The 25,724-nt window shown below is 36.1% G+C and overlaps 1 protein-coding gene across 13 annotated transcripts in view; it reads left to right on the forward strand.

Moving 5' to 3' along the window:
• The window catches only part of SORBS2 (sorbin and SH3 domain containing 2), a 209,857-nt gene that overhangs the window by 160,309 nt on the left and 23,824 nt on the right, over window positions 1-25,724 (forward strand). For 7 of the 13 annotated variants that reach the window (XM_087874682.1, XM_087874683.1, XM_060686783.2 and 4 more), the window contains 9 exons: window positions 4,117-4,200; window positions 6,342-6,398; window positions 10,831-10,880; window positions 13,127-13,314; window positions 17,157-18,722; window positions 21,355-21,446; window positions 22,994-23,040; window positions 25,039-25,153; window positions 25,250-25,378. In XM_087874682.1, the coding sequence (XP_087730808.1) occupies window positions 4,117-4,200; window positions 6,342-6,398; window positions 10,831-10,880; window positions 13,127-13,314; window positions 17,157-18,722; window positions 21,355-21,446; window positions 22,994-23,040; window positions 25,039-25,153; window positions 25,250-25,378 (2,328 nt within the window). The remainder of the gene's footprint in view (window positions 1-4,116; window positions 4,201-6,341; window positions 6,399-10,830; window positions 10,881-13,126; window positions 13,315-17,156; window positions 18,723-21,354; window positions 21,447-22,993; window positions 23,041-25,038; window positions 25,154-25,249; window positions 25,379-25,724) is intronic. The other 6 variants (XM_087874685.1, XM_060686788.2, XM_087874686.1 and 3 more) reach the window with 2 other exon arrangements.

Raw genomic sequence — 25,724 nt, forward strand, 5'->3', positions numbered from 1 at the left:
ATGGGTTGCAGGAACCATAGTGGGCATAACGGGCCCGAAATCTTATACGGTAGATGTAGGGGTAGACAGACTCTGGAAGCGCCACATAGACCAGCTGAGAAAAAGGGTAGTCGGCGAAGCAAACATAAATTTAGACATATCCGAGCCTAACTACAACAACTTTCCCAAAACAGCTAACTCAAGCCCGGGTTCGCGAGAATACTTAGCTGACAAGCCCTGGTTCCAGCGCCGCCCCAGCGAGTCGCCACTCCCAACCGGGGATAACCACGCCCCGGACAAAATCCAGGAGGTTCCATTGGCGGAGCCGGGAGAGACAGAAAGTCCCTCCGACCAGCTCGACGCCCCACCAAACACTGAACTGCGCAGGTCAACTAGGACGAGAACTCGCCCTGGGCACCTGCGAGATTTTGTGTGTACTTATGTAAATTTTTGAATGACAGTGCCTTCTGGGAAGGGAGGGGTGTTATGTATTGATACTTTTGAGCGGGAGTTTCAAAACTGCCTACGTTTCTGATTGGCTGACAGTCCCTCCAGGATTGTATATAAGGAGGGCTGCAGCCTCTGAGTTTTTGCTGAAGTCTCACTGTAAATTAAAGAGCTGTTGTCACTTGCTTGGTTGTGCCTCTCGTTATTCCCGAACCACTTCAGGGCTGACTTCACATTGGGAGGCAAGATGTTCCACAGACCAGGTGCAATGGCAGAGAAGATCCTTAGGCTGGATCCCGCCCACCAGAGTAGTCAGACTGATGGGACCCGCAGCATGCCTACTCTGCTAGCATTTTAGTTTATATATTGAAAGTTGCTCTAAAAACATAGATACTGTATAGCCCACAATTTTAAATAACACACATAAAGCCTGGCTGAAGGAATTGACTTTACAGAAACTGTTTTTCAACTGCCACTGTTTCTTCACTGCCATGTTTTAATTATCAGCATTAAAACATAAAACATAGAATAATTAGTTGGCAGAGAGCTTGGAGGACTTCTAGTCCAACCTCCTGCCCATGGCAGGAGATCCTATATCATTCTTATTTTCTTTGGGCTTGATGGGATGGATACACATGATCATAGAAAGAATAACAAAATAGAAAAATAGAGTTGGAAGGGACACTGGAGATCCTCCCAGTTCAACCCTACACTCAGAAAGGAGGCCCTATACCATGTCAAACAAGTAGCTGTCTAGTCTCTTCTTAAAAACCGCCAGTGATGGAGCACTCACAATTTCTGGAGGCAAGTCGTTCCACTAATTAATTGTTCTTATTGTCAGGAAATTTCTCCTTAGTTCTAGGTTGCTTCTTTCCTTGATTAGTTTCCATCCATTGCTTCTCGTCTTGCCTTCTGCTGCTTTGGAAAATAGGTTGACCCCCTCTTCTTTGTAGCAGCCCATCAAATATTGGAAGACCGATAGCATGTCACACTAGTCTTTATTTTTAATATACTAGACATACAGAATTACTGCATCCATTCTTTATATGTTTTAGTCTCCAGCCCCCTAATCATCTTTGTTGTTCTTCTCTGCACTCTTTTTAGAGTCTCAACATCTTTTTTATATTGTGGCAACGAAAACTGGATGCAATATTCCAAGTATGGTCTTATAAAGGCATTACAAAGTGGTACTAACACTTTCTGTGATCCTGATTCTATCCCTCTATTAATGCAGCCTAGGATTGCATTATCTTTTTTGGTGGCTGCAGCACACTGTTGGCTCATATATTAAGTGGTCGTCCAGTAGGACTCCTAGATCTCTCTCACAGTTACTGCTGTTGAGCCAAGTTCCATCTATTCTATACCTGTGCATTTGTTTTTTCTTGCTTAAGAAAAACAGCATTTCTCACCATTGAATTTCATTTTGTTAGATAGAGTCCAGTGTTCAAGTCTGTCAAGAGCCTTTTAATCTTGAGCCTATCTTCTGGGACTATTCCTGCCAGCTTGGTGCTGTCTACAGTTCCTCTTCTGTCCCCTCATCTGAATTGTTTTTGAAGATGTTGAAGAGCACTAGGCTTAAGACAGAACCTTGGACTGCCCCACTGCTTACTTCCCTCCATTTAGATGTAGGACTACATATTGAGTGTGATTTGTCAGACAGTTACAAATCCATCTGGTGGTGTTGCTATCTATCCCACATTTTGGTAACTTACCAAGAAATAGGTTGTGATCTATTTTGTCAAATGCCTTATTGAAATTTAAATATATTATGGCCACAAAATTTCACTACTTCACTAATTTAGTCCCTTTGTCAAAGAATGACATGATCTCTTTTTGACAAACCCATGTTGGCTTCTGGTTATAACTTTGCTTGCTATTCACAGATCTTGATTATCTTTTCCAGGCTCTTCCCAGGCATTGATGTCAGGCTGATTGATCTGTAGTTTTATGGATCCATTTTTTTTAAAGATGAAAACTATGTTGGCTCTTTTCCAGTCCTCTGATAGTTTCCCAGTGCTCCAGGTTCTTTGAAAGATATGGTTCAGTGGTTCCGAGACCATGTCTGCCAGTTCCTTCAGAACTCTGAGATGTAATCCATCTGGTCCTTAGAGGCTAATCAGAGAGTAGAAGAGATGATATTTAATTGGCAATAAAAGTTATTATGGTACATAGATATTATTTAGCATTACATTCTTTCTCCATGAAGGGAATCAGTCTGAGTGAGGTTTGAAATATTATTCATTATACCCATTCCAATCTCTGGTGTGTTGGATAGTAAATTAGTTCTGATATACTTTTATAAGGGGACTCCTCATGGATATCTAGGTTTATTTTCAGTTTTTACATTGGTGGTAAGCTTTAATGGAATGACTGAGTATCATGTAATTATGCTGGATGCTATATATGGCTCTTCTCTTTCCTTCCTGCTTTTTACATAGAATATGTTACTACATGGAGGACCATCAATATTGTTTGGAATTTTTTTTTTTAATTTTGGCTGAAGCTTTAGAGATGTTTGAGCTAATGCCATACTACAGCTATATGCTTGGCTTTAAAATGTAGAATTAACACACTTTCCTTGGTGGTTCAAGTATTGCTCCAAATCAATTCCATCTAATTATCACTGGTTGTCTAACGCTTGTCTAAACAGATACTAAAAAAGGAACTACTTTTTTTTAAAAAAAAAATAGAATATTTTAATACTTGTATATGATAACATACTTCAAAACAAAAAAAGTTCATAAAAGTTACAAGAATTACATAATACTACACACACACACACACAAACACATAACAGGTATATATAATATGTGTGTGTGTGTGTGTATGTTTTCATAGATTTTCACGGGTAGAGGTGTAGACGAAATACAACCACCATCCAGAAGCCAGACCATGGCGGCATCACCAGCTGCTGCACCCCCCTCCGATCTCCACACAAAGCAAACTGACACACGCCATGAACACATGGCAAGACCTCAAACTTGGAGCCAAACCAAAGCCCGGGATGTGGCATCACAGCCATCTGCTCAGGACATTACATCAAATAACTCAGGATATCACAACACTAGAACTCAGGATGTTAATACACAGCCCATTACCCAGGTCATTAAAACACAAAAGACTAATGGGCACACATCAAGAACCTCACCCACACAGGATGTTACGAAACAGCTGACTAATCTGCAAACATCAACTCCATCAACCAATCAAGATGTAACAACACAGGCAACCAACCTGCTCACAGCAACAAAGCCAGCAGTATTTATAGAGAGACAGCAGCTCTGATCACGCTTTCCTCGCACAAGCACGAAGCCAAAGACACCAGTCTGAAGATGACGAGTGGGACCTCATCGAAACGTCACCAAGATACTATTAATCTTACACAGGAAAAGACCCGAATACACCAAAACCATACATACATACACATACACATAAACACACATACATTGCATTTTTTATATTGTGTATATGCACCACAACTATTTGGAGGACAGACCAAAAAGAGGAATTCAGTCAGTGTGTGACAACTCTCAGATCAAATCTCTTTTCACCATGAACCCTCCCTTCTCCATTCCTTTGGTTTTTTTTTTTTTCACTTTCTTTCCTTCCTATTATGTATGTTTAATGACATCCTGACACTTTCATCAGTGTGTGCCTTTTCCTTCCCTTTTTCCTTCACAACTGTTCCAGACTGATCGCATAAATCCAGATGACATAGATTTAGAAAATGAACCCTGGTATAAATTCTTTTCAGAACTGGAGTTTGGACGTCCGGTAAGTGAGGCAAGAATATATCAGTTTTAGGGATTTAGACCAATTCACACATTTCTAGTAAAAAAATGCCTAGATCCTGAAAATGCATCTATTCAAAATGGAATAATTACTACAATTGTATTTGAAGTATATGTTTATATATTTATATATGCAGTTATCATATATAAATTTAATTGGTGAGGCGGAGAGAAACCTATAGGAATGCTTAAGAATAATCAATAAAGTGGATTCCTAATAAACCCCTTTTCACATGTTTGCTGACAGAGTTTTTTAAGTTGACAAGAAACTGATAATAATTAATTATTTGGATTCAGTAAGTGTTCAAGCTTTTTCACAAAAAGTTAGACAAATGCAACTTGTATTATTAGCTTCATTTAATTTAGATTTAATAGAATAATTATTACTATAAAGCACAAAGTTATATGGAGCAAAAACATTGAAAGAGAATAAATACTGATATTCCCTAATTGAAAAGAAACTTTTTTTCTGTATTATCAAGCATCAGCTGTCTGCTTTGGCTATTTTTCTAAATATAAATAGAATATACCACCTGCAGATTTTGCAGCCTCCACAATCATTTGGAATACAACTGCCTTCTGCTTCTGGGATGGCGTTGCTGTTATGAGGTGTGCAGGAAACTATTAGCACCACTAATGTGTAAGTTTTTGATGGAAGTTAATCATAAGCTGCCCAGGTTTGAGGACAAAACTGTGAAACAGCACAGCTGCTAGAAGGCTAAGACAGTTCTGCATATCAGAATTTGTCCCAAACTGAATTTAGGTGCTCCTCAGTTTTCTGGAGGAAGCCATAAAACCAGCTTTTTTTCCAGTAATTTCCAAAATAACATTTACAATAGCCAGGCTATCTTGGATTCGGAAAGTTGTGGAATTTCTTCTTGTGATTCATAATCATAACACAAGAGAAGCCCTCCATCATCCTTCAATGTTTTTCATCTGTCACCAAACTATGTGAATAATACAAGAATCTCACAAAAATTTAGCTTTCTTGATTTTAAAGAAAAAAAATTCAATCAGAACAACACTAAAAGTTATGAAAGCTCATTTGAGAACCCTACCAAAAGAAATAAATTCCTGTTTTTCACAAATGACAGACAATTGAAGAGGCATTAATGACTTTCGACAACGTCATTGTTAATTGTCCACCAGAGACCTTATTTCCCAAAACTGCTGCTTCCTCTGTAGCAGTGGTGTTAAACTCGTGGCCTGCGGGCCAGATGCGTCATGTGCTGGCCACACCCATGCCCGGTTTAGTGAAGGGGGAAAAAGTCACGATACGTGACGTGATGATGCTGAGGACACGAGTTTGACACCCCTGCTCTGCAACAACCATCTCAGTGCAACCTGGGAAGACCAACCTAGACATTATGGTAAATTCAGCCTCTACTGGAAATCAAAGCAATGTTCTGCCTTGCACTTTTCTTTCTTTTACAATTACAAATCTATCCCTGCCCCCTTCGTATAAATAGCTTCTGTCCATTTACTTTGGCTTCTGGATCTCAGTGTATTTTGGACCCTAAATCTCTCTGTGTAACAATTTGCTATATTGAAGCAACTTTATTTTCTAGCAGCCTAACCTAAATATACTAGTACTTTTTCTGATCTTAAAGAGAGCTGTTTATTACAGTTCGTTCTGTGATCTTGAATACAATCCATCATGAGCGCTTTCATTCCAGAGCCAACATCTGTTCAAGTCTAACCCAGTGAAGAAGACAATCAGAATAGCAAAGCTTGGATTGTATCCATAATTTTACAGAAAGCACTTAGCTTCACTGAAAACACAGCAGAACCTCAAACAGGAACAAGTGTATTATATTCTCTCTTTTTTCATCCCATCATTCTTCCATCTTTCCCAATTTAATGCTACTGAATTTGGGAGAGTTATGTTTTCGTTTAGCTTTTTAACTTCAGCTTTACTAACAACAGTGGAAAGTTTATTAAAACGATTAGCTACTATCACATATTCTTTACCCCCGACTGATCCTCTCATTTTGTTGCATTTTTACCACTCTTGTAATCTGTCAACACTCAGTTTCTAACTATGTCACCTTCTCCACATGTTTCATTCCTTGCTGCCATTGATTCTTCTCCATTTCATCTCGCAATTCTACCTATATGATGCAGCCTCCTAAAAAGCTTTTGGATTATGTTCAAGACAATCCTCCAGGTCTTTCCAAAGAGGTAAATCAGCATGTTTCTTCAATGGATGGTTAAAATTTGGGGACAACATAAATATTGAATTTTCTCTTATTTAATTACAGGACATTCTGTTCACCTGCATATTATCCTACAAAAATCATTCCAGTGATACAATTATAACTTCTTTCTTTTTTCTAGTGTATTAACACACACAAATGTCCAGCTACAATCCCATAAATATGAAATATCTTTCAATGAAAATATCCTAGCAATGCTTTCCTTATTTTATTTGTTTACAAAAAGTACATTATCATCTCATATAATAGTCGTAGATAGTTCACAATAATCAATACAAACAAGGATGAAACCAAATTTATCTTTTCCCAGGCACCAAACCAAACTCCAAGCTCAATCCAGCTAATCACAAGGCAACACTTTTTAACAGAAAGAATATGTCAATTGCCTTGCTGAACAAGACAATTTGGGATCAAAAAAATCTCATTCCAGTAACCATTTAACAATAAATATTGCTGCTGCACTAGGAAATGGGAAATGGGAGGAAAATGATGAATGATAGTTATTATTCTGACTTTTGCTATTTGAATAAAATCCTGCACTAGAACATTAGAAAGACATGAATTTAAGGTATCATGTTAAGTGAACTCATTAATCACTGTACATTTCAGGTGTTGAAATTGAAGTGTATAAACTATATACAGTAATCTGTGGGAAATTAGGAGAGTAAATTACTAATTCAAAAAATGCTTAATAATGGTTTAGATTCAAAATTCATATAACCAGACAAGAGTTAAGAATTTTAAAGTAATAGTAAAATAAAATGGATTGTGCAAACTTTTATTTCTTGTTTATTGTTAATTATTTATTGTGGGTTACTCCCCATTCTTCTCCCTGGCAATCTTGTTTCAGTTTTTTTATATTGTTATTTTTGACCTAAGCCTCCAAGAATTATCCTGAATAGTCATTGAAATAAAAAAAAAACCTCAATAAATAGTTCAAAAACATTGCATCTACAAAAAATAAAAACGTACCGGTATTTAGATTCTGAACATCTGAACAAAGAAGATAGCATTTCTCAAATCTTCTTGGTTTTTTTTTAAAGTTTAGGTGCTTTGATTATTATGAATGTTGATCTTTCTGGCATCAGTTGAACATATTCTCCTTAAAAACTCAACTTTCTTAAAGCAGCAGAAACCAAATCTGTTTTCTATAATAGTGTTACACAGTTTCCTTTTGCTTACCAAGAAGTGAAAATAATAGATATATCTGTAGAATTACGTATATTTAGATAATGAGAAGCTCTTAAGCCATATTGGCCTTTTTTCAATGTTACTTCCTTGTAAACTATGTTCTTTAGGCTCTCCAACTGCATGTCTGTAATTAATTAACAGAGCATAATGTGTATCTTTATTGAGTAGTCGAGAGAATTAAGAGCAACTTTCAGAATATATCTTGCTGCTATTTCCTGTCCATCAAAATTTGCAACCTGATGATGCCGACTCTCTCTGCCTAAAGCCAATACTTTCTACTGGGTGTCCCTCAAGCAAGAGATTGTCATGAAGATTTCCAAGACGCTGGTGTTAGTACAATAGGGCAATAGGGGAAAATGATGACTTTCCATTTCTATCCCATTTAATACAAGCTTTTATCCTATGGAGTCTTTATGTAAACTGCAGTCTTCAAACAATGAAGATTCTCTATATTAACAGGTCTACTAATATGCATAATAGTCTTTTTAATAAAAGTACTAAGTTGAGATTCATGAGTTCAGTCTTCTTAAAGGTTTGTGTCCAAATTCTTTAATAGTTGATTCTGCCTTATAAAAGGTTTATTATATATATTATATATTTCTGAAATCCCAGTCTGGCCTGAATACTACAATTTGAATACAGAATTACATTTTCATACAGGTGTTCCTCAGCTTACAATCACGATTGGGACCAGAATTTTTGTTGCTAAGTGATGCTAAGGAAGTCATCATCTGATTGCACCCAATTTTAAAATGTTTTTTGCTGCAAATGTGAAACAAATCACCATGGTTGTGAAGCAAATCATGCAGTCATTAAATGAATTTAGTTTCCCCCATTGACTTTCCTTGTTGTAAGCCCAGGATGCTGCAACTGTTATAAGCCGCCAAGGGTTGTTGTATTAGTGAAATGGGCAGCATAGAAATTTAATAAATAAATCTGGTTGCCAAACGCCCGAATTGTGATTATGTGAATTTGGGAATGCTGTGATGGTCATATGTGTGAAGACCGGTTACAAGTCACTTTTTTCAGAGCTGTCAGAAGTTTGAATGATCACTAAACAAATGGTCATAGGTTGAGGACAATCTGTGTACTTCTTCTACAGATACAATTTGCAGAGTAATGCTGAGTAAAGTTAGGCAAAGGATATTGCCACTTCAGCTGGCAGAGGTTACACTGCAAGCTCCTAAGCTTTCCTTTTTAACATCCTTAAACTTGCCTGCCTTAGATGCAATAGTGGACATTCTCCTAACCCAAGCAAAGAAGTAACATTTGTCAGTCTACACTACCTCTATAGGTAATATCATACTAAAATCACCTTTGCCTCACTAAAATGACTTAAACCACCCCAAGAAGAAATAACATTTGATGAGAAATTAAATTATAATTAGGTTAAGGGTTTGTTTTCAAATATCAAGATGGGTTCTTTTAACTAGGAAAGACCTGTAACTCAGTTCTAGAGTGTAAGTTTTGTATTAAGAAGTTTAATTCTTGGCTCCTCCAGTTAGTAACAGCAGGTAACACATGATGGGATGGGAGGCAGCCTGGAGGATTATTGTTAGCTCCAGAGAACAAGAACAGGATACAGTTCAGCAACTCTCAAAGTAAAATTCTAGTATTTTTCTGCATAAATGCAATGTAACACTGGTTAGGGGTTGTAATGCAATTTAAAGCAATGTTTTTATATATTTTTCCCACAAGGCTTTTGCTTTTCTAAAAAGATCAATAGTTCAGAGTATGTAATTGCAATTGCAGTTTCTCAAATTGTCTCTGAAATTACATGAAAAATATATGTACCATTAATTAGACAGATGGTTTATGTATTTGATAAGCTGTACCTGGGATAGGGTTCTTCTTTTCCCAACTCTTGCTGGTTATACTGTACAGGTAGTCATCCTTTAACAGTGATAATTAGGATCAGCAGCTCCATCACGAAGCAATATTGTAAAGTGACATCACATGACTGCTGCAACTTACAATGGCATTTAGGGCAGTTCCAGTTAAACAAATCCCGCATGGTCCTTAGGTGTGACTTAGTCCTCCTGCTGGCTTCTCTGTTGACTTTGTTTGTTGAAACCTGACGGTGAAGGTCACAAATGATGATCATGTGACCGTAGGATACTGTGAATGTTGTAATTATGAGTCAGGTGCCAAGACCCAATTGCCGGATCACAATTACATGAATGTAGGGATGCTGCTGGAGAAGACTCCTGTGAGTCCCTTGAACTGCAAAACTATCAAACCGGTCAGTCCTAGAGGAGATCAACCCTGACTGCTCTTTAGAAGGCCAGATCCTGAAGATGAAACTCAAATACTTTGGCCACCTAATGAGAAGGAAGGACTCACTGGAGAAGAACCTAATGCTGGGAACAATTGAGGGCAAAAGAAGAAAGGGACGACAGAGAATGAGGTGGCTGGATGGAGTCACTGAAGCAGTTGGCGTGAGCTTAAATGTACTCTGAGGAATGGTAGAGGACAGGAAGGCCTGGAGGAACGTTGCCCATGGGGTCACAATGGGTCGGACATGACTTTGTGACTAACAACAAGGGATGCTGCAGCAGCCGCAACCACCGGGACCAGTCATAAGTCCCTTCATTTCACCATAACTGTGAAAAGTTGCTGAATGAGTGGTCATTAAGCAAGGACTACGTGTAATAATATATGTGGCTATTTCCAGCTCAAGCCTTAACATCTGCTAAAATACCAGATTAAAAATTGTTGTTATTAAGGATTGAATTTATATTGACAAATTTAAACTATTTGTATTCTCAAATAATCCTTTTAATTTTACTCCTGTGCCAAAACAAAATCTTTAAGTCTGGAGACCAAACTGTGTGCTTAATGTGAAGTTTAAAAAGTCAACAAATGGCAATGTATGCTATACAGGTTTAAACTGTGTTTACAGATAATTCCCACCTTGATTTGATTTTAATATTGTGAAAAGTAATACCTCATGATTTTTTTTCATTGCTATAGTTTCCAATATTTAGTCAATATAAGGATATAAGGTTTAATTTGAGAAACTGGGTGAAAAAAATTCTGAAGACATTAGCTCCAGTATCAAAAGCAGCATTTGAAATTAGTTTAAAGGCTACCCAACTTTTAATTACATAGTTAATACTAATGATTGTGAGAGTCTTCAATCAATCAATATTTTTTGTTGTAAATATTTTTGAAATTCAAATTAAGATGCTTGCTTATTTCTGCAGACATCTTTATACTACAATCCAGCAGACAGACGTGTGGATAGACCTTCTAGGTAAGAGAAATCAAATATATAAATACAAGTAGAAAGAAAAAGTCTCCTTCAACAGTTCTTACATTATATGCTTGGATTTTTTTTTGTACAGAAAGATAATTCCATATCCCTTTTTAGGTTAAGCACAGTATAGATCAAGTTTTCCTGCAAGCATTCTCATTTTATACAGCTCCCGTAACTTCCTTGTGTCATTTTCTCTTTGAATTAAGCATAATTTATCTGTATGCGCTACAGCTCTATTTCTCAACCTTATCAACTTCCAGAGATGTAGATTTCGACTCCCCAAATTCCCCAACCAGCAGACTTAAGGTGGCCATGGTTGAGAAACACTGTGCTTCAGGATAAGATTTCTGTGATCATCTTGTATCCTTTGCTATTTTCATAAGATTCTTTTTGTAAAGGCATGTGATGATTGAATGACAAGATAGCATAGCAACACAGTGTACATCTTCCCATTTATATTCCAGAGAGAGGAGGAGACTTGGGAACCATAGAGTGAAGGACCTGGGTTCTGGGAGGAAAAGTCTATCTGTAAAATACTAGTGTTATGGATATAATTAGAGCTATGAACGATAAATATTAACAAACTATAGATAGATTATAACTGCTTCACTTCGTATTGCAATGTATCTTAAGTAATTTAGTAAAACTTAATTTGCTTCTTTGTGTAAATATGTCATCATATATCTTCTCCACATCCTACCTAGTCATTCAAAACTAAAACAAAAAAGCAAACTTTCTCAACCAGCAGAGATGGTAGTACAGTAGTAAGAATTTATGGTCAATGTAATATCCCAGGCTTTGGAAATGTAAAACTAGAAATAAAAGGCTACAATTATACCTATTAATTATGATGGTTATGTATTCATATGAACTTGAATGCAACTAAATGTTATTAATCCAGATATATATTTTGATGTAGCCTTTCTCAACCTCATCTTGCAAATATGTTGGGATTATAAATCACAATTCTGGGAATCTTGGTCTTTACATTTATGCACATATAGAGGGGCCACATTGGAAGAGAGTGTTTTGAGGTGTAAAGTAAAATATGATAACAATTAGAAATCCTAAGAATCAGTCCAAGAATGTTCTTATCTCTGCAGTGCAAACAGGAAGGAAGGAAGGAAGGAGTATATGTAGTTGTAGAAAAAAAACATGTCACACTTTGGACGTGTTATTTTTCTACAAACACATATCCATCTTGACCTAAAGCAGACAGAAATCCATAAATACAGTTTAAGAAGATATTATTCTTCCATCTTTCTCAAATGCCATAATATTTTTTCACTCTGACAGAGTAAAGAGTAGAATAGAACTTCTTCTACATATAAAATGCCATTTATCTCTGCTTTTAATGATCAATTATTTTTATATTGGTCTGATTGAAATGATTTTCTAGTGTTGCTTTGAAATAAATTATTATATATACCAATTTTAAATGTTTTATATGTACCATTTTTATTTTAAACAGTGGCTTAAAACATTTTAAATAACCAAACAGGATAGCTAAACTATGGAGTCCTTCATTTTCTGTCTCAACATAGCTTTGTCTCAGAATTTTGTTACCCTTCTACCCTTATTATTTATAAATAATATTGCAGCAGAACAAATGTTGCATTTTTTATATTCTTGAACGGATGTTGTAGTTTTGGAAATTGTAGAGAAGATTTCCAGGTGGACATGAATAAGAAATCAATATACATTACTTGGCCTTCTCATAAGGAAAGCAAATAATAGAACCTTACCTTTCCCTTCATCCCAAAGAATTTTACAAACGTATTGGGGGCAATATGCTAACTCTATAAACCACTTAGGACTATAAAGCATTATGAAATGGTATGTAAGATTAAGTGCTATTGCTATTGTTATTGCCGCGCAATGGGGTGAGCTCCTGTTCCTTGCCCCAGCTCCTGCCTACCTAGCAGTTCAAAAGCATGCAAATGTGAGTAGATTAATAGGTACCACTTTGGTAAAAAGGTAACAGCATTCAGTGCACCTTTGCTATATAGCCATGCTGGCCACATGACCACAGAAAATGTATTTGGACAATGCTGGCTCCATCAGCTAAGAAGTGGAGATAAACTCCGCAACCTAGAGTCAGACATGATTGCATAGGGAAGCCTTTGGCTTTTTATTGGTACTGTATTTAGTTATGTTAGCAATGGCTAATGAGCTTAATTATTTGTTGACTTCTAAGGAGACATTTTAGACATGTCTTGCTACATTATTGTTTTCTTCCCCAGTTCTGCAAGTACTTCAAGTGATTACAGAAAACGAAGGAAGTCAGAGCCTGCAGTAACTCAGCAAAAAGTCCACACTGATCAGAATGTAAATCGATACACTCTTGCTCGTACGGATACACAGAGCACCTATTCAACCCTTAGGAAGCCTGTTACCACCTCTTCTCCATCGTCTCCATCAAGAGCAAAAGGTAATAAAAGCACAAGGTTAAATAAACAGAAATTCATGAATTCCAAAACAATATGGATGAATTTCAAATTCTACTAAACAATCAAAATTCACCAATCCAATTTGCATGGAAGGAATAAAAATCTAGTATTTATATTCATATTAATCTCCTAATCTGATATGTCAGCAAGTCATCATATGAAGACTTTTGTAGCTTTTTCTTTTTTAAAAAGAAAGCCGATTAAAATCTTTTTTAAAAAAACTTTAAAGTTGATTCACCAGACAAGGAAAAGACAGGGATTGAGGGCATTTTCTTCCCAAATATAATATTATCTTCTAAAATGTGATTGTCATGCATCACTAATCAAGATATAAATCACAAACATAAATGTATCTAAAGGAAATGCAGTCTGAATATCTCTTAATGTTCGATAAATGAATTATACCTTTTTAATAACTGAATAGGAAAATGAATTATTGTCTTGGCAAACATTTATGGGGAGTGAACTCTTAATGCAGGCTTTCCATGTCTGCAATCAGTAAGAGCTTTTTTCTGCCATATTCCATTTCTGCAATACTTCCCCATTTCACATAAGTGCTAATGTTTCCTGTTTATTGTTATTGTACAACACCTGAAGTATTTCCTAAGATTCCCAAATGTGCAATGCCACCATAATGATTCAAAATTTTACACTGAAATTTTACATTGAAAAGGCAGCCATGTACCATTTACCCAATTGGAATATGACTTTTCCCCCCCACAAATAATTATACAGGGATGTCTGCAGGGTATAGTTTTAAAACAAACCAAGATAACAGTAACAGTGCAATTGAAGCTCCATCTAGATTTTTAGGTAGTCATGAGGCAAATCTGTCACTTAGATTTGCCTCATGACAGCTGCCATTTTGACTTTTTGGGCCAGGCATTGCGGACATCCCAGTAATTAACTGTGAGTTAGGGAAGGGATAGTAAAGATTATTTTAGAGTTGCTGAGAAAATAGACAAGACTATTGAATGTAACCAATGGGTGAAGAGTAGCCATTGGGTGGGAGGGGCTGTTTGCCTATGAAGTTAGTCTTTGTTGTAATACCTAAAAAAACTCTTATTTTTTTCTTACTATCCTTATTATGTACTTCTATTTGTCCCAATTCCATTCAGCTTTCTCCTCTCTATTCTTTTTTCCTTCCCTTCCCTTTACATAGCTATCCTTCCCTTTAACTCATTTATATTCTATCTTTTGCCTTTCCTTCCACTTTCTCCTTTTTTTTCTTCTTTGGTATTTATTTTGGAAAGAGGAAGGAAGTATAAGTATACACTCATGTAAGAGTATTTTATGGTAAAAGAAGGAACAGTTGCAATATGTATATAAAGGGTCCATTAATTTTATAAATTGGGTCTTTGGATATAATATTCAAATATAAATTTAGCTTTTTTGTTCTGGATCAGCCTTTTTTGGAGTGTAGCTTCTAGCTAATACTTATATACATATGCCTGTGTGCGTGCACACGTGTCTATGTTCAGGAATTTATATACAGATGCATAAGTGTGTTTATGTCATTTGCACACATTATTGGAGCAATCTCCAATATAGGTTTCAACCAAAGTTGACAACCCTTGGTTGAAAAAGTGGGAAAGCTTGGCATTGCACATGATTTTTGTCTCTGTATGAGTTTTTTTAAAAGAAAATCTACTCTTCTCTTGGATTATCTTCCTTTTGGGTTAAAATGGCAAGTGGTTCTTTTAATTAAAAAAATCAGTTTCACCCCTAGAGGTAGTCTGTGTCTTCCTGTGCTGCCCCGCTCACCCACACCCATACATAGATGTGCTTTAGAGAGTTTATTGATATTCCCCAGCAATTCCCTTCACACAGCCTCAGAATTATCCCAAATAAATCCAGCCAGAAGCAGGCCAAGGTTAGTCCACAAGGCAATGGCCAATAGTCCATAAAACAATGGAAAGTTGCTGCAACATATAAGTCCACCAAACAAACTTAAATCTACGAGGCCATGCTGAAATACACCCACAAGAGCTCCCTTGGCAAAAGAAGTTCAGAGTCTCCAAGGCACAAAGTCAAGCAGAAAGCACAAGAAACAAACACACACAGCCATAAACCAAACATGTTTTTCCCAGCAACGCCTCCCTCATCCTGCTGTGATAAATAGCTTTCTGGTGCAGCCCATCAAAATAAAAAAGGTGGCAATTCACTTAACAACTGCCTCCTTAGCAATGGAAATTTAGCCTTGATTGTAGTCATTAGTTGAGGAATATTTATACATACACACACATATACACATACCATATTGTTAATGCCTCAATGTCCCAATATCTTCCACTAAAAATCAGGACTGTGCATTTTCTGCTTTAATGTTTATTATTTGTTAACAGGGTTTATTTGTGTAAGCGTTCCTACTTATTTATATAAAAAGTCTAAAATTTGAGGCATTTAAGATAACTTTCTTCTAATGATTATTTAATTGCATGCCAATTTAACATTTAACACATTTCTTTTAATACTTCAGGGTACAGAATTAGTAATCAGTATTAGTACTTGGTTAATATTATCTCAGTCAAGATGGGATAATTGCTTGTATATATTTGTAACATTTTCTATATTGTATTTCAGAATCTCACTGTTCAATGCTTGGGCAAATAGCAATTCTGTTTTGTTCCATTTTGCTAGAACCAATCTAATCCAGGCAATGGATTTCAGAAAGTTATGGATAAAGTGCCTTAATGTTGCATTTTCCCAAATTGACAAACTTCAGATCTGTTGAACTACAATTCCCATCATTCCCACTGGTACCAAAATTGTATTCCAGCATATCAATTCTCATTTAACTGTTTTCCCTGTAAATCCATTGATTAAAGTTTTCAGCTTAAAACCTTCCCCATTGTTCACTCTGTTACACTACAAACATTACCAATACAAGGGAATAACCAGAGGAAAAATAGAGAAAAAAAACTTGGGGGGAAGAGAGAGAGGTGGAGAAAAAGTGGAAAATCTTATTTTTAAATTGGAAAAACTGCAAAGGGGCCTAAGGTTACTGTATGCTACCAATTTCCTAAATTGTTCCAAGTTTTTCCAAGTAGGCAAATATATCTATACCTGGGCTTCTAGTGGGCTGTTTATTAATGTATAATTTGTATTTAAAGCTTTTACTCAATCAAAAAATAAACAAGAAAATGTATAAAAGGAAAGTAGAAAAAGGAAGAAGCTCAAATAAAAGATACTGGAAATAATATAGATTAAGAAAGAAAGAAAAAGAACATTTATAATGTGGCTTCCGATCTTCTATATAGTAATTACAAATGAACTTCTACTATTTCTCTCCCATTAGAGTTACATTATATAGTTCAATTTTCCCCACATTTCACCCTTTTTAATCAGCTGATCCAGAAATCACTTTTTGTTTTCATTTTGTCCATTTTCAGTAATTATTGGGCTGTTTTTTAATTTTCATTTTATTGCCTGGATTAGATTTCTGAACAGGAGGTACAGTTAATTTTTTTTTAGTTAACTTACCTTAAAGGCTGACAAAGATGATTATATATGTACACAATTTTGCAGCATGACAAGGAGACTAGGTGAGAAATGGTACCCAGTTTTCCATTTCAAAAATTTAAAGATACATACAGAAGCCTTTCTATATTAATAGTGCAATCCAAAGTTAATTTAATGATTATTGTATTTTAGGTATGCATATTATGCCATAATTGTTAACTCTATGTTAAGAAAATCAAAGTGCTTCCCCACCCCTGATTTCTTTCTGGCATGTAATAATTGTTATTTTTCTGTCTACTTTTGAATCTGTTAATTTCTGGCAATGTCTCTTTTTCACCATGCTGCTCTGTGGATTATAAAGGTGGGGATATTAGCAAAATATATTCATCCCTTTCCAGTTATTCAGTCCCCAACCAGAACACCTCAAATGATTTAGATTATGGTAAAAATTATGGGCAGCGATTAGCTGTTCCAGGTGATTCAAGAAGAGCCATCAGCTACAAGAATGGCTGGCAAATGGCCCGTCAGAATGCAGAAGTCTGGAGTAGCACCGAAGAGACTTCCTCTCCCAAACGCAAATCTCGCAGCTACGATGACCTATTAGCTGATGATCATTGTTGCTTCTCTGATACACAGAATAAATCTGAAAGCATGGTGTCTCTGTTGTGTGCAGACAATTCCAAAGGTGATTCTTCCCTTACCTGGGCTTCCCCATATTCCTCTGAAACTCATGGTTCCAATCGGTCAAGGGCACATCTTAGGTCTGCCCATGATGCTCCAGGATTCCTAAAACTGTATAAAAGAATGCACCGCATTAACCGCAAAGACTTGCTTAATTCCGAGGTGATCTGTTCTGTAAAATCCAGAGTACTACAGTATGAAAAGGAACAGCATAAGAGCTTGCTACATGGTTGGAAAGAATCCTCCACAGAGGAAGTACCAAGAGACATGGTGCCCAATAGAATATCTGAATTTGAAAAATTAATTCAGAAATCTAAATCAATGCCAAATTTAGGGGAAGAAGCATTATCAGCTGTAAGCTTCCTGGAACCCCCTAAAAATGGCTTTTGTACAATGAGACGGTTTTCTATTGAATCCTTGCTGGATGAAGAAAATCAAAATAGGTACACTGCTCAGGTGGAAAAGAATTACAAGTCCAACACTCTGGTGCCAATTCACATTGAAGTAACTAGCGAGGAACCACAAAGATCTCAGATGGACTATTCAGACAGTGACCAAGATGGAGTGGTCTCTGACATGAGTGACTTCATACAGATAGAAGGCTCATCTTTTTGTAGTGAAAGTGATTTTGATCACTTCTCCTTCACATCCTCAGAAAGCTTTTATGGATCAGGACATCACCACCATCACAAGCATCTTATCAGCTCCTGCAAAGGAAGATGTCCAGCCTCATACACACGCTTCACCACCATGCTGAAGCATGCAAGGGCTAAACAGGAAACTACCCCAGAAGACCCTAAGCGACAAGATTCCGATGCTGGCCTCTCTAAAATAGCCTTCCTAGTCAGCCCAGTGCCTTTCCGGAGGAAAAAAAACACACTCCCCAAAAAGCAGGCTGAAAAGACGAAATGCAAATCATCTGTCTTTGACGCCCTGGACTCCGCCCTTAAAGATATCTGTGACCAAATCAAAGCAGAGAAAAGAAGGGGAAGCTTGCCTGACAATAGCATATTGCACAGACTTATTTCTGAATTGCTTCCAGACATTCCTGAAAGGAATTCCTCCCTTAAAGTTTTTAGAAAAAGTCCCATACGCCAGCCTTTGCATCCACTGCCTCACGATGGTGCTATTCACTGTCCGTTGTACCAGAATGAATGCAGAAGTTTGCCTCTCAGTGCCTCTTATCAAGACATGGATGCTACCAACAGCAGCAACCAGGAATATGATAATGCACTGTGTTTCCAAGGTGGATTACTTCCTTTTCTTTATGCTTGTGTTTGAATCATTCACCCTTATCCTTTCTAGTTTGTTCCCATTACATTTGTGTTGTGCACCTTATACAGCCTAGAAATTGTCTGTTGTACAGTCAGTGATAGGAAGGGGGGGAGGGGAATCAGTTGAGGACAATAACAGTGTACAAAGTTGTGCTTTTCAGACCAGCCAACAAAAGGAAAAAGTAACCTTTTGTTATTAGCATTTGAATAGTTACTGAAATAAGAAAGCAGTGATTCATAATGGAGCTTAATATCACACAGTGAAAAAAGTCTCAATTGGTCTAAAGTTCATATCAATGATTTTTGGGAAAAGATACAAAGACTTCCTAATAAAATATATGGTCACCTGAATATAAGAAAGTACAAGGTGAAATAATAAGAAAAGACACACTTGTTTTAAAATTATTTCCATCTAAGTTCACAAAATAATTCAGCTATGTAGAAACATAATTATGGCTGAATTGAATGTTTGGCTTACTAATCTAAACGTCCATCTATGCAATGATGGTGGCAACATTAAAATCTACTAATTTTAAAATGGCTTCATTTAATATTGAGAAGGACAAGTCTTACAGGATAAAACCAAGGTAAGGAGTATTACAGTTGCAATTTCGTCTACTTAGCTAAAGTCTATGTTTCAATAAAAATAAAAATAATAACAAGCACATGATCTCCATTAATAGTATAGAATATTTAAAAATTCAACTCAGTCATGGTCTCCTCTGCACATAGCTGTATAGCTCAACTATCAGCAGCAATAGAAAGCTATGACTCCTCTGCTGCCCCTCGCATCTTCTCCAGTGAGGCAGAGATTAGAAATGTCCTCTTTTAAATGAAATTTCCCATGACGCTAAAATCAATTTCCTGTGACACTAAATTTGGGGGTAGATCTGCTTATTTTAAACCAGTTAAGAGCAACATTAAACAGTGGGTTGCTAAACAATAGTTCCAAGCTGATTCCACTGGCAAGCAATATGGGGAAGTCACATATCATTAAAGTCTCATTTAAAATAAACCAGGATCAAACTATAGTTTATACTCCTAGCTTATTGGTAAATCAATACTGCTTTACACTAGCTAGAGTTCACATAGTTATCTAATACTTCATTAGCTTAAAATGAGTGTGCCAGTCTCCTTTGTCCAGGGGAAGGACAAAGAAAGAAGATGATTTTGCATTTATCATTGTTGTACGCTGTCTAGCATCACTTCTTGTGATATGGGCAGCCATATAAATTTGGTAAATAAATAAACCAACAACTAGAATTGTTGAGCAAAAATGGGTCCAGAAGCTTCTTACTCCACATAAATGTAATAAATTGATCATATTATTTAGATATCAAGGTTTAGATATATGCAGTTTCTACCATTTCTTACATGCAGTAGTAATTTCTGAGGTGAGGTATCACTAACACAAATTGCACTTGAAGCTATATTCTGGGAGTTTTTAAGTCCACACATCTTAAAGTTACCAAGTTTGAGAAATTCTGGTTTAGGGTACCATAAATACAAATAGTTATTTGAAAATAGCAAATTATTGAAATTATTGAAATTATTTCTCATCAAGGATTACTATAAAAATGAACTGTAGAACTTACAAAGCTGCTTAGAAAGTGTTAATGAATTACATTATTTTTTTCTTCACGTTAATATACTTACATAGGTATTTTCAGCTTGTCATATACTAATCTTAAATCTGTTTACTCAGTAATCAATCCACTGAATTTAATAGGCCTTTTCCCTATTTGGGATCACACTGAAAGGGTGCAATTCTATTTCATGGACACTTCTATATAAACAATTGAGTTTTGTGAGCTAGAAATATGGACTTTTAGATATCACTTAACCTCGAAAGCAGATATTTATTTTATCTGTGATTATTTTATTTAAAAAAATAGCAGCAGTGCTTCAGACTAATTGCATGGTATGCTAGAAGCTTTTATCCTTCCCTCTTTTCAGGGAAAATAGTCTCCAGGACCGTTTTTCCCAAAATTGCCCTTACAGCAAATGACATCTTTGGGAAAAGTGGCCGCAAAGAGAGCAGAAAAATAACAGCCCTGCATTCCTAATCTGGAGACCACATTTTCATATCTACTTGTTCTAAAACAAGCCCAGAATACACAGTAATGTGGCAAATGCATAATCTAATCTGATCTAACATAAAACAGTCATACATTTCTGTTCTACTGGATCACCTCAGAATTTCATTATTCCATCATTGTGGCATGCTTTTGACGCATTCCCTTGCATGTGGGTACATGTTTAATTAGCTTTATGAGTCAGTGCTATGTTTTACCTTTTGCATCTTCAGTAACTTATTCTTCTGTTCCTCAAAATCAAGAATTGTAAGAATCAGAGAAGATGCTATATTGCTGGTCTTGGTTTTTCTTTTTAATGCTTCAGGCTCAGTTTGAAATTGTATAACTAGTATATGAAATAATTTCCATAGCCTCCTTTCTAGACTTCTGTTTGTCCGTTTTTGTTTATTTGTTGTTACATTAGTTTAACTCAGATTCACAATAACATGAATTTAGATGTAGTTTCTTTTGAAATAAGCTTCCACAATTGCTTTTCATGAATTTTCATCTAATGGCATTTTACTTTCAGTAGACCAGGAATCTCCTGGAAATTATTCTTCTGCTTTCACTGATGTGAGTCGATGTATTCCAAAAGAAAGAAGAGGAACTCCAGACAGAGAGGTACTGCAAGAAAATGTACTTAAACAAACCTGTTTGAAGCCAGAAGTGTATTTCTGAAAACACCTGGAGACCTTTAAAAAGCTTTTCTTGCAAAGCTTCTTGGCAATGCTGTCTTTTATCACCTGGGGTTACAAAACAATGCAGTTGGAATAGAAAGAGAAGCAGAGCGTGGATTACTATTAGGACATTTCTGCACAAGTACCAGTTCAGGACTGGTTCCGATCCTGATTGATCTCATCTATTTTGAGCCATTGAATCCATGAATTTCTGAATTTGAAATTGCAGCAAAGCCAGTATTTCCTTTCCTTTCTTTTTTGTTCCCTGTGTTTCTGCAGCCCTTGCGGGCTTTTCACTTCCCCACTATTGAGAGGAATCATTTCATCATTTAGCAGACCTTCATTCCCTAGAGGTTTGGCATCTTGCTCTTGGGGGTTTCTTTTTCATATGTACTAATTAGAACTTGTCTTTCCCCTTTCCCTTCCTCCATTATAGTATCATGCAGCTAAGATTACAGTTGTTGGGACAAGTGATCTAAATTTCCAAGCTGCTTGTATTTTCATCTTACAGGGCTTTGAGGAGGAACAAAGGAATGGTGGCAAGTTAGCCAGGAAGTCTTGGGTGGATTTCAGTCCCTTTGCTTTTTTTTTTTTTTTTTTTTACAGTTGATTAGACTGGCTTATGATGATCTGTATACATCTTCTGCATTTTGAGGTCAGGTAAAGTAAAGATAATTGCAGATTGCTTTCAAATTCCTTTGTGAGGACAGAAAAAGTATGCATTGGAATGCCAGATGAAAGAAGCAACAACCAAAATTGCAACATCTGTTTAACAAGCAATAAATGTCAGTATATTTGTGGGCCTGCCAAGAGGTACACAGTGTTCAGAAAAGAGATTAAATCGCAATGAAAGCACTCGGCCTAAATAAATGTCTTCTTTCTAGGATGCTAATCCCATTTCCCTTTGTTGATGCTGCTCCTTGGGCCTGTACTATCTAGAAGAAGGAAAAAAAGTTTTGAGTTAATAAATCTCAGGCCTTCTCCCTGAATTTCTGGCCCTTCTCCTGGGAAAGCAGAAATAGTGAATACTTCTTTTTACAAAATAAACTCAATATTTTAACAGTATTTGAAATACAAATGTAGACCTGGAAGCATACAGAGATTCATTAATATTTTTATGCAATGTGTTTAGTTTCATTATAGTTATATTAAAACTTACTCCTGTGAAGGGTATCCTAAAATAGTTTCATTTTACATGTTTTATAACATGTACCAGAAAATTGGGACTAAGTATTAATCAGTAAATATTGCTGCTAGCTGGGGTAGTACTCCCCTGCTATCATGAAAGCAGGTTATCTAGGATTACACAGAGACATCATGAAGTAGAGCCATCCTGAAACAGGTATCTAAAATGCAACCACAGGCATCCTATGAAGCATATGCAGCCCCTGCCCCATTTTGCTACACCAGAGGGGCATTATTTTAGATACATGTTTTATGTATTATTTTAAGTACATGTTATTTAAATTAATTTATTTCCTTCTATTACAGAGACTGCCAGCTAGAGCAGTATATGACTTTAAGGCTCAAACTTCTAAGTAAGTATTAGTCCCTTTTTTTTTAACCCAGAGAATCATAATGAATCTTAAATTTTCACAGGTAGAAAAGAATATGTGCAATCATATTACAATTGATACAAACGAGTCTCTATTTCTTATGTAGTTAAATTAACGTTTAACTATTTAAGCATTCTGCAGTATTCAGATATTCAGTAATTTAAGACGTAGTAGCCGCTAATGTATGACTCATACATTATAAAGTGTTTAGCAATATTTAATGCATAATAGAATAGTACATACTTAAAATAATGGTTTTTAAAATTACTTAAAATAATGGTTTTTAAAATTGAAGTTGTTTTCTTTTGTTTTACTTTTTTTTTTAATTTGATTTATATGCCGCCCTTCTCCGGAGACTCAGGGCGGCTTACAATGCGTTAAGCAATAGCCTTCATACTTTTGTATATTTATACAAAGTCAGCTTATTGCCCCCACAAACTGGGTCCTCAATTTACCTACCTTAGAAAGGATGGAAGGCTGAGTCAACCTTGAGCCTGGTAAGAATTGAACTCGCAGTAATTGCAGGCAGCTGGATGTTAAATGCTGCCTTAGGAGGCATTAGCCTCCTACGCCACTTAGGCTCCTTACTTACTATAGAGGGAACAATTTTGCAGTGAAATAAAAATGTACATGTTGTTAATGTATGATTTAGGACAATATGTATGATTTGAATATGCAGTGTTGATTTACTTTCACTTTTGAACATTCTCACCAATATAGTTTTTATTATGCTCTTTATGCCATTTTATCAGCAATAAGAGACAAAATTGCTTTGAGGCTGGATTTCTATACTGTTATAAGAAAAACAATCCCTTTAAACTTGCCAAAGTCCATAGAGGTCGAGTCTTTCTTAAAGCTGGCGAAGTGAAGACAATCTAAATTTTAGAGTTGGATGGAAAAGTAGGATTTCATATGCCACTTATCTAATACATTCTGAACCAGTTGTAGTTTCTAAGTCATCTTCAATAATAACCTCCTAATGTTGCAAAAATCCTGATAATAGTGGTTAAGGCATGAATGAGCATGAGCAATCAAGCAGAAATGGATACAATTGGCAAGATGAATTTGTACAACAGGCATCCTAAGTGGGCCAGTCCTATTTTCCTCCCCTATTCTACAGGTAGTCCTTGACTTAACAATAGTTCATGTAGTGACCATTCAAAGTTACAACAGCCCTGAAAAAAGTGACTTATGACCATTTTTCACACTTATGACTATTGCAGCATCCCCATGTCATAAATTCAGACACTTGGCAACTGACTCGTATTTATGACTGCTGCAGAGTCCTGAGGTCATGTGATCACTTTTTGTGACTTTCTGACAAGCAAAGTCAATGAGAAAGCCAGCTTCCCATGCTTCAGGAGGTCACATTGGGTTGAGTTTTCCTTCTAAGAAACAAATTCTGCCAGTTTGTTTGCATCTCTAGTTGCCTTTTAACACTGGTAGCAGTATCAAAAAAGAATTAGGGAACTGACACAGAGGGAACCTAAAGAAAAGAGTCTTTGGTCCTAACTAGAAATAACACCTATCGGTATGTTTATCTGTTCATTCTTAACCATTGTCAAGCAATATCTGAATAAAGATAGTTAAGGAGTGTAGATAGAAGATAGAATGTAAAACCATGCTTAAGAAAAACAAAGATTGCTAGGTGTTATTTCTGTAAAGAACCAAAGCAGTCTTACATTTCATTTTATAGATAAAGCAGTAAATGTCTTTTTACAAAAAGAAAACGCTAGTTTCCTTGATAAAATAAACCACAGTTTCTTTTGCTTTTGAGATATTAATCAACATTAAATCAGTAAATTATTTAAGAAAAAGTAAGCTTTTGTGTTTATGGTTGACCTCATTACTAAATATAATTTCAAGCTGCTAGTTTGGTTCTTCTTTTTGTTATTTAAAATGATAAACCAATTAATATTCAATTCAAGATATAGTTACTAGGATGTCAAACCTGTATCACTGTATAAATGTTTCTTACAGAGAGCTACCCTTTAAGAAAGGAGACACTGTCTATATCCTCAGGAAAGTGGATCAAAACTGGTATGAGGGCGAACACTACGGAAGAGTTGGGATTTTTCCCATTTCTTATGTTGAGGTTTGTCTTTACACCAGCAATCTGATACATATGAGTTTTATAAATAGATGCCCAGTTTGGAAAGGTTGATTAAAATAACCACTATTCTCTCTTCAGAAACTTATTCCCCCAGAAAAAGCACAGCCAGCAAGACCACCACCTCCAGCACATGTGGCCGAGATTGGAGAAGCTATTGCAAAATATAATTTCAATGCAGATACAAATGTGGAACTTTCATTGAGAAAGGTATTTGCTAAAATTGGGTGTTACACTAAGTTTGACAAAGATTCTCTGTAAAGGGGTTTATTCACTCAAGTATATATTACCCAGGGCTGTATTGTGACTGTAAATTAGGCTACTACATCTTTCTGCTGCCTATTTTTTCTTTCTGCTAAACTTTTTTTATTTCCTACATTGGTACTAACCTTCTTTCCCTCTCTTTCTTTCAAATCCTGGCGCTCCCTTCAGCAATGCAAATAAAAAGTGCTGTACAATATAGGTAGTCCTTTTTTACCGACCACAAGTGGGACTGACAACTTGGATGTTAAGCGAAGCAGTTGCTAAGTGAAACGGCCACTACACATGATCTGTA

The sequence above is a fragment of the Pantherophis guttatus genome, chromosome 8 (assembly GCF_059756535.1).
Source record: "Pantherophis guttatus breed Tessera chromosome 8, ASM5975653v1, whole genome shotgun sequence".
Lineage (NCBI taxonomy): Eukaryota > Metazoa > Chordata > Lepidosauria > Squamata > Colubridae > Pantherophis > Pantherophis guttatus.